The sequence below is a fragment of the Balaenoptera physalus genome, assembly GCF_965194825.1.
Source record: "Balaenoptera physalus genome assembly, chromosome: 12".
NCBI lineage: Eukaryota > Metazoa > Chordata > Mammalia > Artiodactyla > Balaenopteridae > Balaenoptera > Balaenoptera physalus.
In genome coordinates, this window is record NC_138897.1 from 76926680 (window position 1) to 76944244 (window position 17565).

Sequence of the window (17565 nt, forward strand, 5' to 3'; positions counted from 1 at the left end):
ATTCATTTTGAATGAGGAAACAAATTGAATAAAAATTTGGGGATGAATAAGATACTTTTTATCCCTGTACTCAGGGGACTAAAAATGTTACTTGGCTACCAGACTCTTTTAAAGTACCTTCAGAATATGCTAAAGGCAATGTTTCTATTGTTTTGCTAAAAGAAGGAGCCATTTTATAGGAACCCAGAGTTTGACCTTCCCGGCTGTTTGGGGTCAAGTTGTACCAAGGAGGGCTGCTCTGGGGCTCATGGGACCACACTTTGAGCAAGTTTCCTGGTGACCTGAAGCTGGGGAACCATGGGCTCAGGTGGTAACAGCACTGGGATTTGCCCACAGTGGTCGTGGAGTGCTTCCGGGCCTGGAGTGGGTAGCTCACGTAGACCAGATGATTCCTCAGAAGACGAGTCTTGGAATTTTACAATCTGGTCTGGGGAAAAGCGGGAAGTTGCAAAGAATCCTTATTCAGCGATTGGTGTGGAAGATCCTCAAATGACACCATCCTGGAGGCCTCTGAGCTAAGAGTTCCCTGGTGCACACGCATTGGGAAAGCGGTTGCTGCCCCCTGCACCTCGGGCTCACCTTCTCCCTGTTGGGCTCCTGAGTCATAGATCCATCTACCTGATGGGCTCCCCACCTGGATGACTCCTGGCTAACTCATCCTTAATTACCGGCAGCTGAGCTCACGTCTTGCTGTCCCCCCCGCCTGCCCACCTGCCTCTCCTTTTCTGACTCTGGGCCACATTCTCCATTCTCACTGCTGTTGCTTTGTTTCAGACCCGTGTCATTTCTGGCCAGGATTGTCACCGTAGCCTTCAAATCATCCTCCTGCTCTGTTCGTGTCCCCTCCGATCCATCTCCTGTACTGTCACCAATGAGCCATTTCCAAATGCAGGTCTGGTCTGATCACCCTCTCTGTCCCACATATGAACCATTTAGTGGTTCTTCACAGCTTGTAATGCCTGTCGTCACCTGGGCCCCACCTGCCTTTACACCTTCACCTGCCTCCACTCCCACGTAGCCCTGCATGTGGGAAGAACACAGGCTCTGGAATCTTAGGACATGAGTCCTGACTCCACCTCTAAAGAGCGGCGAGGCCCTTGGGCCAGGTACTTAACTGCTCTGTACCTCGGTTTCGTCATCTGTGAGGAGGGTTGAGTATTAAGTGTGATAGTCATCCACGCCAAGCGCTAAGGACAGTGCCTGGCACGCATGGTGAGCACTCAGCAAGCGAGAGCTGTTGTTGTCATTACTCGTATTAGATGAGCACAGTTTATATTCCAGCTGTTGTCGTGGCTTCTCAGAAGATCTTTGTCCTGATGTTTCTGTGCATAGACTAGTCCATCTACGGAATATGCTTTTTCCTTTATCTTCAACCCCTGATTCTGCCTTGTAAACATCCACTTGGTCTTTATGGATCAGCTCCAACAACACCTCCTCCTTGGAGCCCTCCCTGGTGGTGTTGCTTCCCCCTGCGCCCTCCCAGGAGGTGTGAGGCACATTTCCACGTAGCTCCAGACGCAGTTGTACACTTGGCATATCCCGGTCCCACTGTTTGTTTCTGCGTCTGCTTCTCCACTAGACTGAAAGAGCTTATCTTTATTTATCTTCTCCTCACAGTGTTTAGTGTGTTTATTGACAAGACATTTATACTTCTAAAACCAAGCTGCCAGAATGACAGCATTTGAACAGCCCACAAAATTTTTCTGTTTAATTGGTATATGAGCTATCAATTCGTAAATATGTTCTACAGTGTTTAGCTTCTTAGAGCAGGTGTCGGCTCCTTGGGTTCTTTCTCCAGTCAGGGCGATATAGTTAAACAGGGTCATCCTTACCCTTGCCCAGTCCCTTTGTGACCAGGAGCATGTGTTTTCTAAGGGGCCAGGGCTGGGACTTCCCTGGTGGTGCAATGGTTAAGAATCCGCCTGCCAATGCAGGGGACACGGGTTCGAGCCCTGGTCTGGGAAGATCCCACATGCTGCAGAGCAACTAAACCCGTGCGCCACAACTACTGAGCCTGTGCTCTAGAGCCCATGCTCCTCAGCAAGAGAATCCACCGCAATGAGAAGCCCGCACACTGCAACGAAGAGTAGCCCCCACTTGCCACAACTAGAGAAAGCCCGCGTGCAGCAACGAAGACCCAGCGCAGCCAAAGATAAATAAATAAATTAATTAATTAGAAAAAAAAATTAAGGGGCCAGGGCTCATGGGAAGGTGGTTTAGCACTGGCCTCGCGTGGGAACTGACTCTAGTCTTTGCTCTTGTACTTCTTGATCAATTATGTCAGCTAGCCACAGAGAGAAATTAGGGAAAATCATTCTAATTTGTATTACCATGTGCAATGACCAGTTACCGTCAGATCTACCTTCAGGTATGTCCAGAATCTTAGCATGTCTCATCACTTCCACCAGTCATAGCCCAACCCAAGAAGCCTTCATCTTTCACCTGGATTGTTGCAGTGGCCTGCTAACTGGTCTCTCAGCCTCCTCCCTTTGCCCTTCCGTAGAGTTTATTTTCAGCATAGTGGTTCAGAGTGACCCTTGGAAAATAGAAGTTAGATCATGAAATGGACATAAAGATCTTCACCTGCCTGCCTGCCTCACAGAGTTGTTGAAGGATCAGAAGTAGATCAGGTTCCTTAAGGGCAAAATTATCACATCGGGTCCTTGTCTGGGGACAAAGTGGGGGCCGAAACAAAACTAATGAACATTTCGCTCATTAAAAAATGGAAGAGAAACGGGAAAACCTCATCTGTGACCCACCTCTGCCTCCTGGCCTTGGCGGTTTGCACCATGTGTAGGCATGCAGGCGTGACTCCGATTTCGCCTGCATTTGGACCTGACTCATAGGTGAGTTGTGATTCACAGGGCTGGCATCTCTGCGGGTTTCCCTCCTGGCCCTGTGCTGCCCAGCAGGAACCAGGTTGTTGGTGGGTCTGGGCAGGCAGCATTTATCCCTCTGTTTCTTTAACTGGGCACCCGTTTATAAGACTTGTTAGTGTCATCCCCCCAATGGGGGTAACTGTGCTAGAGAATTTTGATAAAGAAAATCAGTGGATGCCAAGTTTTCTTTCTCTTTACCGTTGGGACTCAGAATCTGCAACTTGGTGTTTGTGTTGAGTATTAGGTATGTGCAGCAGGTTTGGCCCGAGAGCTACCAGGCAAACTAAATCAGAGCGCACAGAGTTACTCATCCAAGCCAGGCTGGGTGTTTGTGGGGAAGTACCATCTCTGTAGCCCAGAGAGAAGAAGTGACTCGCCCCAGGCACAGGTGTCCCAAAGGCCCCACACAGATTACCTTTTTTGGCCGAACGTTAGCAACCAGAGAACACATTCACACTTCTTGACTCCGAACAGCTATCAAAAGAGACAGAGCTGAGTTGGCTCTTCTGAGCATTGGCTCCCCGAGCGGTGTGTCTGGCTTTCAACTTTGAGAGAGAGGTTCATTCCCAAATGTTGGGTTGGAGCAGAGCCGCCCGCCCAGGAGGTCTCCCCCCTGCCCTCCCAGGTCGTTGGGTTCTTCACATGCCAGTGGTGAGTCTGAGGGCCTAAAGCTGAGCCTCAGAGGCAGAGCTGCAGGGAGAGGCTGTGTGCTGGGCTTGAGCTGTAAGGAAACTGTGAAAGTAGCTTCGAAGAAGCCTTTAAAATATTTATTTCTTCAAATTCTTTAAATTCTTTTCATTTCTTTCAAATAAAATGTGTTTGGGGACGGAAGACAGGGGAGGCACAAAAGACTGAACATGCTTTATCCCTTAGAGATGGGCAGGTCTGCTCTGGGCCTAGAAGCCAAAGGTGCTCCGAGAACCCTTTGATGGGTTGCCTCTTTGAACGCAAACAATTGCTCACACAATTCTTAAGTTGAACTGTTTCTTTATGAGGGTAAGAATTTCAGTTCTTATAGATGAAGTCTGGATTGGGTTTAAAAAAAAAAAAAAGGTGCTCTAATGATGAAATTTAGAATCCAAACCCATGAGGCGATGTATTAGTAATTCTCCTATTGCTCGCATCGCTCGGAGAATGCCGGTTTTGTAATTGCCTTCATACCAATTCTCAGGCCAGACAAGAAAAATCTACCCCATTGCTTCTTCTTTGTTATGCTTTGTGTTTGTGTGAAAATGGATGCTGTCGGTCAAGCTAGCTTTTTCAGAAAATTTAGCTCCAAATGGCTTTTGGCTGTTGACAGAGAACAGATAACGTTTTCAGTAGCTGAAAACTGGTGCCCCATTTGGATAGTCAGGAAATAAAGCATCTGTAGAGTTGTACGGAAAGAGTCTAAATGCAGGTGTCACTTCCTTACTGTGTGATCTTCAGTTAGTTACTTAACTTTTCTGTGCCTCAGTTTCTTTATCTGTGGAAAAGGGATAACACCTACCTCACATCTGCCTCTTAGTGTGGGTTTGAATAAAATGAAGCAGGGTTATTTTTCTGACTTAATAGATTGTATCTTCTTATTATGATGGCTAGTAATTTTTAAAAATCTACTGAAGGCAGCTCCAAAAAAGAAGTTCTAAAATTGTTTTGGCCAAGTGACATCATCTTTCTGAATTAAAAAAAAAATTATTTACTTTTAAATTTACATAGAGTAAAATTCACTCTTTTTAGTGTACAGTTCTATGCGTTTTGACAAATGCATAGAGTCATAACCACCAACAAAGACATCAAGATACAGAACATTTCCATTACCCCTCAGATTCTTTGTGCTGCTTCTTTGTACTCAATCCCTCCCTCCTCCCTTGGCAACCACTGATCTGTTCTCTGTCCCTTTAGTCTCTCCCAGCAAGTCTTGCACATGGAATCATACAACATGGAGCCTTCTGAGTCTGGCTTCTTTCACTGAGCATAATTCGAGATTCATCCAAGTTGTTGCCGGCATCCAAAGTCATGTTCAGTACTTTTTATTGCCATATCGTATTCCATTGTATGGATGTATTAGTTTATCCCTTCACCAGTTGGAAGACATTTGGGTTGTGAATAAAGCCACACTTACATAACTTACATAACAGGTTTTTGTGTAAACATCAATTTTCATTTCTCTTAGATGAATTCCTAGGAGTGGGATTGCTGGGTCAAATGGTCAATATATGTTTAACCTTTAAAGAAACTGCAAAACTGTTTTCCAAAGTGGTGCGCCATTTTGCATTCCTACAATCAGTGGATGAGGGTTTCTGTTGCTGCGCATCCTGGTCAGCACTTGGCGTGAGCAGTCCTTCTAGCCGTCCCAAGAGACCCGGGTGCAGAGGTATCCCACCGAACTTCTGATTTGCCATTTCTCTAATGACTAATGACATTGAGCATCTTTTCACGTGCCTTCTGGATGTGTGTCCATATCTTTTGCCCATTTCCTCATCAGGTTGTTCTCCTGCTCTGGAGTTTTTAGAGTTCTTTATATGTTCTGGATACACGTCCTCTGCCAGAGGTGCGATTTGCAAATACTTTCTCACAGGTCGTAACTTGTCCTTTCAAAAATTTCACAAGGGATTTGTAAGTATTTGTTCTTGTTATAAAAGACTCAGCTGACACGAAAGTATTTACAGTAAAAAGCCCAAGATCTCCTTTCCCTCCCACCACTTCCTCCAGCTTTCTTCTAGGAGATAGCCACTGTTGACAGTTTTGTGAGGATCTTTCCAGTCCTATCCTAATTTTCTAGTAAATGTAAATGCGCGGCTTTCGGGATCTTAGTTCCCCAACCAGGGATTGAACCCGTGCCCTTGGCAGTGAAAACGCAGTGTTCTCACCACTGGACTGCCAGGGAATTCCCTAATAAATGCGTTTTGAAAGGGACATTTAAATATTGATATGTGTGTTTTGAAATTAGTTCTATTACTTTTCAGTCAATAAGTTGCATTTCAAAGACTCTCTGTTTTTCCTTTCAGCCCAGTTACAGGCAAAATCATTGCTTTTCTCTTGCAGTAGTGAGTTTTGATGTCCTGTGTCATATTCCAGGAAACCATGATTCAGGAAAGAAAATTTCAGAGGATGACTGTTAAGTGGACTAAATTTAAATAGGTCATCTTGTGTTTGCTAAAGTTTGCTCTAATTAGTTGAAATGACTTTGAAATTCGTCCCGTTTCTTATTCTAAGTGGTGGGTTGCTGTTTGCTTTTGTGCATGTGCACTGAAGGTCCCATTAGGTGAACAGTATTGATAACCTCAGAGTAAAGTTCTGGCTCCTTCCCGAACTTTAGATTGCTCATTTTTCTTTGATGGATTCTTTTGTGCTGTTGGAGATACTCAACATAGAATTTGTACTTGGTTTTTTATTTTTAGCTACAGTTTGGGGCTTTTTTTTTAAACCATAACTGGTCAGAACTTTTTTTGCAGAATGAGTCTCACTGACACAGATTCTTTTCATCTTTCCACAGGTATGAATCCTAGGACCCAGAATAAGGATTCTTTAGAGGACAGTGTTTCTACCTCTCCAGACCCAAGTAAGAGGGGCCTGCTGACGGGGGAAGGTGGCAGGGAGGTGGGGGCGTGGGGTGGGTGGTCAAGGCACTGGGGGAGCAAGAGGGAGCCCTGTGCGAAGAGAATGGTCTGGAAGTTCACACGTCTCCGGGTGGTGAGGGGAGAGGGGAGACTCTGCAGCCTCTCCGATGGAACGTGAGCGGCAGGGAGGCCAAATGACCTGTTCTGGAGTGTGATTCGGGGCCACACAGGAAGGGTAGCGGAATTCCCAAAGCTGGCCTTGGCTCTCAAATGCTTAACGATGGCTCTGGGGAGAAGTAGGAAGGAATAAGACCTGAAACTGTTTACATCCCTGTAGTTGGAAGTGTTTGTCTGGGTTGCATTTGCTTTGATCATCCTTGTCTATTGAAATAGCTGAACATCTAAATATCAACAATAGCAAAAGACCAGAAAAAAAAAATTCTACTGCTTGATCGACTTTGCTTTACTTCACTGTGACCAGTGGATATATGTACATCACCGAGTCTTTTTATCCCCACTTTTAAGTAACTTAACAATCATTTCACTACTTCACCAGGTCCGGCATACTGGTCATTTTTCATGGCAATATCAAACACATTATTAAATCGTGCTTTGGATAATCATGCCTTAATGGTGGCCATTTGGGTGATTTCTAGTTTTTTAGCATATAATGCATGGTGCAGTGGGTGTGTTTTTTTCTCTTGGTTCAGATCCTCGGAATATATTCCAAAGAATAGTTGGCAGATTGATTATTTTCTAGAAAGCTGCCAGCCCTGAATAGATTAGCCTGTTTCTTCTCTACAACCCCAGCACTGGATTTTGTCATCTGTGTTTATTACTGTTAACTGAATGATTCTGAGGTGGGACCTCCTCAGAGGCCTCTGCAGGGCCTGAAGATACTGGAGGTAGAAAAGAGACCACACAGACCTTTTACCCATGAAAAGAACATCATCAAGCTAAGAATTGGGAGCTTTTCTCACCACGGGGTTTGAATTCTCCGTATCTCAGTGTGTGCCCGCAGACACCATTTCTAAAAGGTTTTTATAATCCCTGAGGGTCAGGAAGCTGGTGACGGCCAGAACATGTAAGAAGGCACAGTGATAGAGTGTCCTCTGTTTCTGGCCTCCCCACGGGGGCTGCATTGTGTGCCCACCTTCTGCTGCTGGTTCTAACCAAGAAGTGTGAACAAATTCATCCCTCGTCTGCCCTATGGGGAATTGGGGTGTTAACTAGGTTATCGTGGGCTGTGTGGTTTTTTAAAAAATTTTATTTATTTATTTATTTTTTAATTGAAGTCTAGTTGATCTACGACATTGTGCCAGTCTCTGCTGTACAGCAAAGTGACTTGGTTATACACATATAGACTTTTTTTTTCCATATTCTTTTGCATTATAGTTTATCACAGGAGACTGAGTATAGTTCCCTGTGCTATACATTAGGACCTTGTCGTTTATCCGTCCTCAATGTAATAGTTTGCATCTGCCAACCCCAAACTCCCAGTCCATCCCTCTCCCTCCCCCCTTCCCCCTTGGCTGCGTTTTGAGTTCTTGAAATATTAAGGAGTTAACAAGGCCCGTATAGAGTCAAACTCATAGACTCAGAGAGTGGAGTGGTGATTGCCTGGGGCCTGTGGGAAGGTTGGCAGTGTGGGGGGGGGGGGGTGTTGCTGATTGGTGGGCGTAAAGCTTCAGTCCTGAGAGATGAGTAAGTTCTGGAGACCTGCTGCTCGGCACTCTCCTCAGTTAACAATACTGAATTGGACACTTACAAATTTTGTTGTTGTTGTTTTTGTTTGTTTTTTTAAATTTTATTTTATTTATTTATTTATTATACAGCAGGTTCTTATTAGTTATCTATTTTATACATATTAGTGTATATATGTCAATCCCATTCTCCCAATTCATCCCACCCCGCCTCACCCTACCCTCCGCTACACTTAAAATTTTGCTAAGATGGTAGATCTCATGCTAAGTGTTCTTACCACAATAAAATAAAATTCAAACCAACCAACCAAAAGTCACCCCAGGACCTGGAGTGGAGACCGTGGAGTTAAGTCTGTTGCAGGTCAAGTCATCTTCCCCAAAGCAGGGCTGCCACACAGGGCATGTTTCCTGCTGGGCCTCAGGGTGCAATCCCCTTCTTGTCCCCTAACTCCGGGCTCAGGGAGGCTCTGTTGCCCTGGGTGGTGTGTGTCGGTCACGGTATGGAGGAAAGATCCCTGAGCAGAGTGGCTTCTGGCCCTGTGACCTCTGGTGGGTTCGGCTCGGCCAGGTGTTTAAAGGGGCCGATGATGCCTCCACACCTGCTCAGAGGAGGTGACGTGAGGGGGTACAGCACGCGGTAAGCCGCAGGGCACCACGAGAAGTGAGGTGCATGAGGGTCTCACTGGGAATGCAGAGGCAGAGGCATGGAGTGTTTTTGTTGCTCGTTGCTCCCTCGCATGGAGATTTGACAAATAATTTTCACTTAAATGACTTAGAGAGATAACTGCCCCATTACTTTAACTCTGATTCTCAACCGGGGAATATTTTGCACTTCAGGGCACATTTGGTCATGTCTGCAGACATTTTTGGTTTTGACAACCAGAAGATGTCACTGGCATCTAGTGAGTAGGGACCAGGGATGCTGCTCACATCCTACAATGCCCAGGACAGCCCCCACAACAGAGTTATCTGGTCTAGAATAGCCTTCATGCCCCGAGGTGGAGAAACCCTGCTTTACCCAAAGAGCAGGCGGTTTTGGACAGACCCGTGTGGTCGGGCCCACTCTGCTGATGGCAGCTTTCATTTCTAGATTGTTAAACTCTGTCTCCTAAAGTTCCGGCCTTGTAACTCCCAGACATCCTTCCTTGATTCCTCTTCCTACCCTTTTGGATCTGTGACTTATTTTTGCAATCCTGAATTCTGCTCCCGTGTGCTATTCGCTCCAAAATCCGGCTCCAAAATCCGGCTGTGCTCTCCTCCTCTCCCCATCCAGCCCCTCCATCAGCCCAGGGGAGGCTTCCAGCTTGAGCCTCTCTTCCAGTCTCGGAATGTTGATTTGCTTCGATGTGTAACTGCCTGGCCTGGCCTGACCTGCGGTAACCTCACTGGCATTGCGGCTGTAGCTCATGATCAGCAGAAAATGAAAAGTATCGGCTGTGCATCCCATTTGCATGATGGGATTGGATAAGCACTGCATTATCTAACAGCCTCTGTTTCTCTCTCTTTCTCCCCCCCCCACCCCTTTCCTGGCAATTTTATCACCTGTCACCACCTACTTTCTCCTTCCCCCTCCCTTCGTCCCTCCCCCCATCCCCCCTCCCCCCCGCCATCCTACACCTGCCTGGTGACCACACGTACCTTCCTCCCTGTTCACACGAGGCAGTTCTGACGCTGTCTGCTCCCCCTGTAGTGCCAGGCTTCTGTTGCACAGTTGGCGTGGACTGGAAGTCTCTCACCACTCCGGCGTGCCTCCCCCTCACCACGGACTACTTCCCCGACCGCCAGGGCCTGCAGAACGACTACACAGAGGGCTGCTACGATCTCCTCCCAGAGGCCGACATCGACAGGTCGGTGGCAGAGGAAAGGCGCACAGTTTTTGTTTCTCCCAAGACTGGTTTACAAATCGTTAGTTTCACGTACCACCACGGAAGGGTCATCAGGGCTGGCTCATGGGGATGAAGCCAAGGACCCAGGGACTCTGAGTGTCACACGGCCCCGGGCCAGGCATGTCCTGTGAACAGCCGTCTGTCTTTTCAGGAGGGACGAGGAGGGTGTGCAGATGACAGCTCAGCAGGTGTTTGAGGAGTTCGTCTGCCAGCGGCTCATGCAGGGCTACCAAATCATCGTGCAGCCCAGGGCGCAGCAGCCCAGCCCCGCTGGCCCGCCCCCACTCAGCAGCAGCCCGCTCTATGGCCGTGGTGAGCTGTTCTCTTTGGACTGTAGTTTCTCTTCTCTACTAAGTTTGTGCAAGCAGGTTCTCAAGATAGTAGGGAATACATACATTTAGGAGTCATTGTCTTTCAACACACATTTTTTTCCCCTTCTAAATCTAACTTTACATGAGAATTAAACTCTCCACTGGGTTCAGAGTTATCTTAAAACTCTCTTTAATCTCCAACTCTCCTTTTAAGGGAGAGGGTATGACCAAGTTCAGGAAGTTCCAGCCTGGCTTGAGCAGTACCTCGGGGTCCCAGGCAGCCAAGCAGGGGCTGAGCTGTCAAAACTACAGGGTGAATACTCCAGACCCAGGAGCCGGGGTTTATTTCTCACACAGTGCCTGACACAGTAGGTCTTCTCATGTTACCTGAACCTCAAGTTTAAACTTGTTGTTTTTGTTTTTGTTTTTCCCATTCTGGATTCATCTTCTCTTGTTTGTCACTGCAGCTCAGAGACTTGAAGCCGGGATGGTTTGTCCGTGAGTGGCAGAGGCTAGTGAGTGGCAGAGACTCAGTGGCGCCAGCTGAGTCAGAGCTGGGCTCTGGAGGGCTCCTCTGAAACAAGTCAGGCAGCGAGAATTACGTGCAGGGGCCTGGAACCACACACCGGCAGTCACTTCCTGGAACCATCACTGAGCATCTGTTAGTCCCCTGCTTCCTCCTTGTAGCTAATGAGCTCCCCTGCTCCCTAACCAGCCAGCACCAAACCTCAGGCTATCTTTGGCTTCATTAAAGCTCCTCTGGGGACTTCCCTGGTGGCGCAGTGGTTAGGAATCTGCCTGCCAACGCAGGGGACACGGGTTTGAGCCTGTTCCGGGAAGATCCCACATGCCACGGAGCAGCTAGGCCCATGTGCCACAGCTACTGAGCCTGCGCTCTAGAGCCCGGAGCCACAACTACTGAGCCTGCATGCTGCAACTACTGAAGCCCACTAGCCTAGAGCCCGTGCTCCGCAACAAGAGAAGCCACTGCCATGAGAAGCCCGCACACCGCAACTAGAGAAAAGCCCGTGCGCAGCAATGAAGACCCAATGCAACCAAAAATTAAAAAAAAAGCTCCTCTGGTTAGAGGATCAAAGAAGTGTGGACCTGTTAATGGGAGCTTAGCAGTCCTCCAGTCCAGGCCCTGTTGTTCGCAGCAAAGCTTTGGATTCCCTCTGGATTTTCTCTAAAAGCCCCTTGTGATACGTATCACGTGATGCCTTCTTCGCACATTATAGACTCTACTGAATAATAACCTTTCTGAGTGCCAGGGTGATTTCAGCTGCATCTTGTTGTCCTCCACCACGGAAACCACTGTGCCTGGTGTACGACAGTGTGCCTTGAAGAATATATGACTGTGTTCATTCATTCGTTCATTAGTATTTTTTTTTTTTGGCTGTGTTGGGTCTTCATTGCTGCACACAGGCTTTCTCTAGTTGTGGCGAGCAGAGGCTACTGTTCGTTGCGGTGCACAGCCTTCTCATTGCGGTGGCTTCTCTTGTTGTGGAGCACAGGCCCTAGAGCGCGTGGGCTTCAGTAGTTGTGGCACGCGGGCTCTAGAGTGCAGGCTCAGTAGTTGAGGTGCACGGGCTTAGTTGCTCTGCCACATGTGGGATCTTCCTGGTCCAGGGATCGAACCCATGTCCCCTGCATTGGCAGGCGGATTCTTAACCACTGTGCCACCAGGGAAGTCCTCATTAGTATTTTTGAAGCTTCTGCTCTGTGGGGGAAAATAACATTAGTCAAACTATGATATACAATTCCACGTTGCAATAAAGACTGTGAGGGAAAAATCAGAGGGCTGCGAGAATATTTAATACAGGACCTGATCTGGTCTGGAGAGTCAGGGGCGGCTTCTTTGAGGAGTTGATGTTTGAGCTGCTGCTGTACCTGAAACACATGCAGGAGTTTTTAGTGAGAGAGGAGTGGAGGGCAGGAACAGGTGGGCCAAGCATACCAGGCAGCAGGGTTAGTATGTGCAAAGGCCCTGTTGGCTGGAAGACCTCGTGAGACTTTCTGGGCACCCAAAAGAAGACCGGCGTGGAGAGCACTGGGAATAAGCCAGCAATGTGGCCGGAGATGTCAGGAGACCCAGGCTGCACAGGCCCACGTGAAGGATTTTGTTCTTATCCCAAGAGCAGTGGGATGAATCTGCTTTTCGTGTCAGTGGCTATGTCCAGGTTGCCTACTTCCTTTTCTCTGAAATAGCACTTTATCAGGTGCTACTGAAAATACAAAGACGAACAAGATTTGGGTCCTGGCCTCCTGGAACTTTTGGTTTGTCAAGGTGTGAGACAGAGATACACAAAGAGCTGCATCCAGGGTAGAATTCACCGCTGATGGGGTCTGATAGCTTTCTGGAGGAAGTGGCATTTGATGGTGACCTTAAATGATCCCTAGGATTTCGACGGTCGCCCAGGAAGAGAAGGCAGAAGAAGTAACAGGAGCAAATGTTTGGAGAAGGAAATTCGAGCAAATAAATAAGTCTGAAACGTGGTGGTCCTTTAAGTCTGAAACGTGGTGGTCCTTTAAGTCTGAAACGTGGTGCCGCAGTGTGGGCGTCACGGGGGCTGAGGGCCAAAAGCTAGGTTGGCCATCCCTGCGGTTGAGGGCCTCAGATGCCAGGTGGCAGCTTGTGCCTTAGGGGAGTGGAGTTCCATTTTAGTCAATTAACATCTACTCTGGAACTTTCCTTCACAGAGGACAAGGCATTGGGCTGTTCGGCCAGCTGTTGTAGGCACCCCCAGGCTCTAACCTCCTGCTGGCTGGTTCAGTAACAGAAAAATCTGCCCACTTCAGGACTTTTTTTTTTTTTAAACCAAGAATATTTCTTTTCCATGAAACTGCCCCTGGAAAGAAAGTGTTGCCTCTTTTGTTTCTCCTTTTCTAAATCTATATGGAAGAGAAGCAATTGCCTGTTACAGGAATGACCCTCAACCAGATGGAGGAAATTATTTATTTTTTTCCCTGTTAGGCCTTGTGTCCCGAAACCGCCCTGAGGAGGAAGACCAGTACTGGCTGAGCATGGGCAGAACTTTCCACAAAGTCACACTGAAGGATAAGATGATCACAGTGACACGATACCTTCCCAAGTGAGTCCTTGGGTATTTAAAGTTTTCAGCTCTGTCCTAAATTATGTCCAACTACTAAGTTATGTTTCTAACACATACTGTCCACATACTGAATTATGTGTATAACACGTAATTCAAACCCAGGAGGTTGAGTAATTGGTTTTTCTTTCGGAGTTACTGTTTTGCTCTCTAGGGTTGTACTTTATGGCTGTAGCTCACCTACTTCCAAAAGGGATTTGATCCAGCTTATAATGTTCAGCATGAGTCTTAACATGCCAATTAAAAATAAAGAGTATGAGGCTAGAAGAATGAGAAAGTTTAAGAAGAACTGAGAAAGCTCCATTACCAGTCCCCTGGGATGAGTTTTGGTTACTGTGGTCGAGGGTCGAGTGCCAAGGATACTGCTAAATGTCTTGAGACAGAAAAGGTACAGGAGACTTGGGGGGAGGCGGGGGATCCTTGTTTGGACCTCAGGCCATGCCCTTTGTTTTTCAGGTACCCTTACGAATCTGCCCAGATCCACTACACCTACAGCCTCTGCCCCTCCCACTCAGACTCGGAGTTCGTCTCCTGTTGGGTGGAATTCTCGCACGAGCGGCTGGAGGAGTACAAGTGGAATTACTTAGACCAGTACATCTGCTCTGCTGGCTCCGAGGACTTCAGGTCAGAGACCCCGATTTCACTTTCTATCCTCGCCGCCTTGCGTGTGTCCGTATTTTAATGTCTCTGTCCTTTCTCCTGATTGCAAAATGATGCCTGTTTTAGAAAAAAAAAAAAAGAAAAAGAAAACGGAGGGAAAAAGCACATCTGCATTGGGTTAAAAACTCAGCGATGAGATGGACGTGGATGGTTGCGCAACAGTGTGAATGTACTGAATGCTGCTGAATTGTGCACTTAGAGATCATTAAAGTGGTAAACTTTATGTATATTTTACCGCATGAAACAACAAACAACAGCAAAAAACCTGGTGAAGATGTGCTCTTTTTTTTTTAAATATTTATTTATTTATTTGGTTGCACCGGCTCTTAGTTGCAGCAGCTGGGCTCCTTAGTTGTGGTTCGTGGGCTCCTTAGTTGCAGCAGACGGGCTTCTTTAGTTGCAGCACATGAGCTCCTTAGTTGTGGCTCTCCAGGTCCATAATTGCCACACACAGGCTCCTTAGTTGTGGCATGTGAACTCTTAGTTGCGGCATGCATGTGGGATCTAGTTCCCTGACCAGGGATCGAACCTGGGCCCCTGCAATGGGAGTGCGGAGTTTTAACCACTGTGCCACAAGGGAAGTCCCAAGATGTGCTCTTTGGTGGAATGTCAGTGCTCTTCACATTTTCCTGACTGCTTGTGACATCTTTTTTTTTTTTTAATTGAAGTCTAGTTGATTTACAATGTTGTGTTAATTTCTGCTGTCGAGCCAAGTGGTTCAGTTATACACATATATACATTCTTTTTTTTTTGTATTCTTTTCCATTATGGTTTATCATAGGATTTTTAAAAAATCTTTTTTCAGCTTTATTGAGGTATAATTGACAAAAATTGTACATATTTAAGGTGTACAATATGATGGTTTCATATAAATATAGATTTTTTTTCTTTTTTTTTATTGGAGTATAGTTGATTTACAATGTTGGGTTAGCTTCTGCTGTACAGCAAAGTGAATCAGTTATACATATACATATACTCACTCTTTTTTAGATTCTATTCCCATATCGGTCATTACAGAGTATTGAATAGAGTTCCCTGTGCTATATAGTAGGTTCTTATTAGTTATCTGTTTTATATATAGTAGTGTGTATATGTCAATCCCAATCTCCCAATTTGTCCCTCCCCGCCCCTTTCCTCCTTGGTAACCATAAGTTTGTTTTCTACATCTGTGACTCAATTTCTATTTTATAAATAGGTCCATTTGTACCATTTTTTTTTTAGATTCCACATATAAGTGATATCATATGATATTTGTCTTTCTCTGACTTACTTCACTCAGTATGACTATCTCTAGGGCCATCCATATCCCTGCAAATAGCATTATTTCACTGTTTTTTATTATCATAGGATATTGAATATAGTTCTCTGTGCTATACAGTAGGACCTTGTTGTTTATCCATTCTATATATAAAAGCTTTGTGACGTCTTGTTTTTATTTTATTTTATTTATTTTTTTTGGCCATACTGCGAGGCATGCAGGATCTTAGTTCCCCGACCAGGGATTGAACCTGGGCGCACAGCAGTGGAAGTGCCGAGTCGTAACCACTGGATCACCAGGGAATTCCCTGTGACATCTTGTTTTTAATTTTTCATTTTTATGCATGATTTATGGTTGTGATGATAAAAGGCCACAGCGGCACTGGGCCTGGGTGCACAGAAGCATTCTGACGTCTCTGGGATAGAAAGTAAAAGCAGCCTTGGAGTTCTTCCCTCTCAGCCTGCGTGAAATGCAGCATCAGATGAGCATGTGCTCCTGGGCGGATGGACGCTCGCACCCTCACTCCCGGGGACGTGGGTGTTGAGATGGGATGCTTACTGGGGTGCTTTTATCATCTACTTTTTCTCACCACCACCCCTTTTCCCCTGTGGCCCTCTGTAGCTTAATCGAGTCTCTGAAGTTCTGGAGGACCCGCTTCCTGCTGCTGCCAGCCTGTGTCACCGCTACCAAGCGCATCACGGAGGGGGAGGCCCACTGTGACATCTATGGGGACAGGCCCCGGGCGGACGAGGAGGAATGGCAGCTCCTGGATGGTTTCATCCGATTCGTGGAGGGCCTAAACCGGATCCGCCGGCGGCACCGCTCCGATCGCATGATGCGGGTGAGGCTCCACGGACCCCTTGGGGGCTGGGCCCGGTCTGGGATGCAGGGACCATCTCCTCCTGTGTCTGGGGCCTCTCGCCAGCCAGTTTCTTTACTGCACAGCTGCCCAGCATTTATCTTCAGTCCAAAGCAGTGGGTTCTCCTCCAGCGCAGGGTGAAGGGAGGGTGCACAGCCAGCCACCGGGCTGGGGCCACGCCTCTGACCCGAGGACACAGACCTTTGTGAGCTCCCCACTGGGGACCCGGCGTCAGGCACAGCTGCTTATGTGACTGGATTGCTGGTGCTGGATTGCTGGATAGAAACTCGCTCAAGAGGGTGACAGCAGCAATGTCACTTATGTCACTTGTAGTGTTTCCTGCACGCTTGGGCCTTCATTCAACCACTCACTCCCCAGTGAGGACGCTGAGGCTCGTGGGGGTGATGGGATGTGTCTGAGGACACCGAGCTAATAAAGGGCTGATCTGGGATGATTCAGCGTGTTTGTGTGTGTGTGTGTGTGTGTGTGTGTGTGTGTACACATACAGCTCTGTGAATTTTACAAATGTATAGATTCACATAACCCCCCCACCACCACCATAATCAGGACATGGAATACTTCCATCAGTGCAAAAAAACTCTCACACTACCCTTTAGAGTCACACTGTCCCCCCATCTCTAACCCCTGGCAGCCACTGGTCTGTCCTCCGTCACTATACTGCTGTCTTTTCCAAATGTCCTATAAATGGAATCATACGATAAGTAACCTTTCGAGGCTGCTTTCTTTCACTCAGCATAATGCCTTTGGGGTTCATACAACTTGTCACTCAAATCCACTGTTCATTCCTTTCCATTGCTGAGTAGTGTTCCATCATCAGCCGTGTTTTTATTTTTTGTTTTTAACCTCAAGTTCAGTGTTCTTTAACCCAGGCCAGCTGCCTCTTGTACACAGCATCACTTCTGGGAGAGCTTATGTAGTGGAAAGAACCTTGGTTTTTTTTAGAAATTCACGTTCTTTTAATTATTTATTTATTTATTTATTTATGACTGTGTTGGGTCTTCGTTTCTGTGCGAGGGCTTTCTCTAGTTGTGGCAAGTGGGGACCACTCTTCATCGCGGTGCGCGGGCCTCTCACCATCGCGGCCTCTCTTGTTGCGGAGCACAGGCTCCAGACGCGCAGGCTCAGTAATTGTGGCTCACGGGCCCAGCTGCTTCGCGGCATGTGGGATCTTCCCAGACCAGGGCTCGAACCCGTGTCCCCTGCATTGGCAGGCAGATTCTCAACCACTGCGCCACCAGGGAAGCCCCAGAACCTTGGTTTTGAAGTCAGTTAACTGGAGTTTGAATTCCAGCTGCAGTGCGATTTGGGATAAGTTACTTCACTTCTCTGAGACTT

At 47.0% G+C, this 17565-nt stretch overlaps 1 protein-coding gene across 12 annotated transcripts in view; it reads left to right on the forward strand.

The window, feature by feature from the left end:
* DEPDC5 (DEP domain containing 5, GATOR1 subcomplex subunit) overlaps positions 1-17565 on the forward strand; it is a 91864-nt gene that overhangs the window by 39748 nt on the left and 34551 nt on the right. For 9 of the 12 annotated variants that reach the window (XR_014251840.1, XM_082417379.1, XM_082417381.1 and 6 more), the window contains 6 exons: positions 6358-6423; positions 9788-9971; positions 10162-10322; positions 13296-13413; positions 13888-14055; positions 15971-16190. Coding sequence is in view for 11 of the 12 variants with exons in the window: in XM_082417379.1 (XP_082273505.1) it covers positions 6358-6423; positions 9788-9971; positions 10162-10322; positions 13296-13413; positions 13888-14055; positions 15971-16190 (917 nt within the window). In the remaining variant the exon portion in view is untranslated. The remainder of the gene's footprint in view (positions 1-6357; positions 6424-9787; positions 9972-10161; positions 10323-13295; positions 13414-13887; positions 14056-15970; positions 16191-17565) is intronic. The other 3 variants (XM_082417382.1, XM_082417380.1, XM_082417384.1) reach the window with 1 other exon arrangement.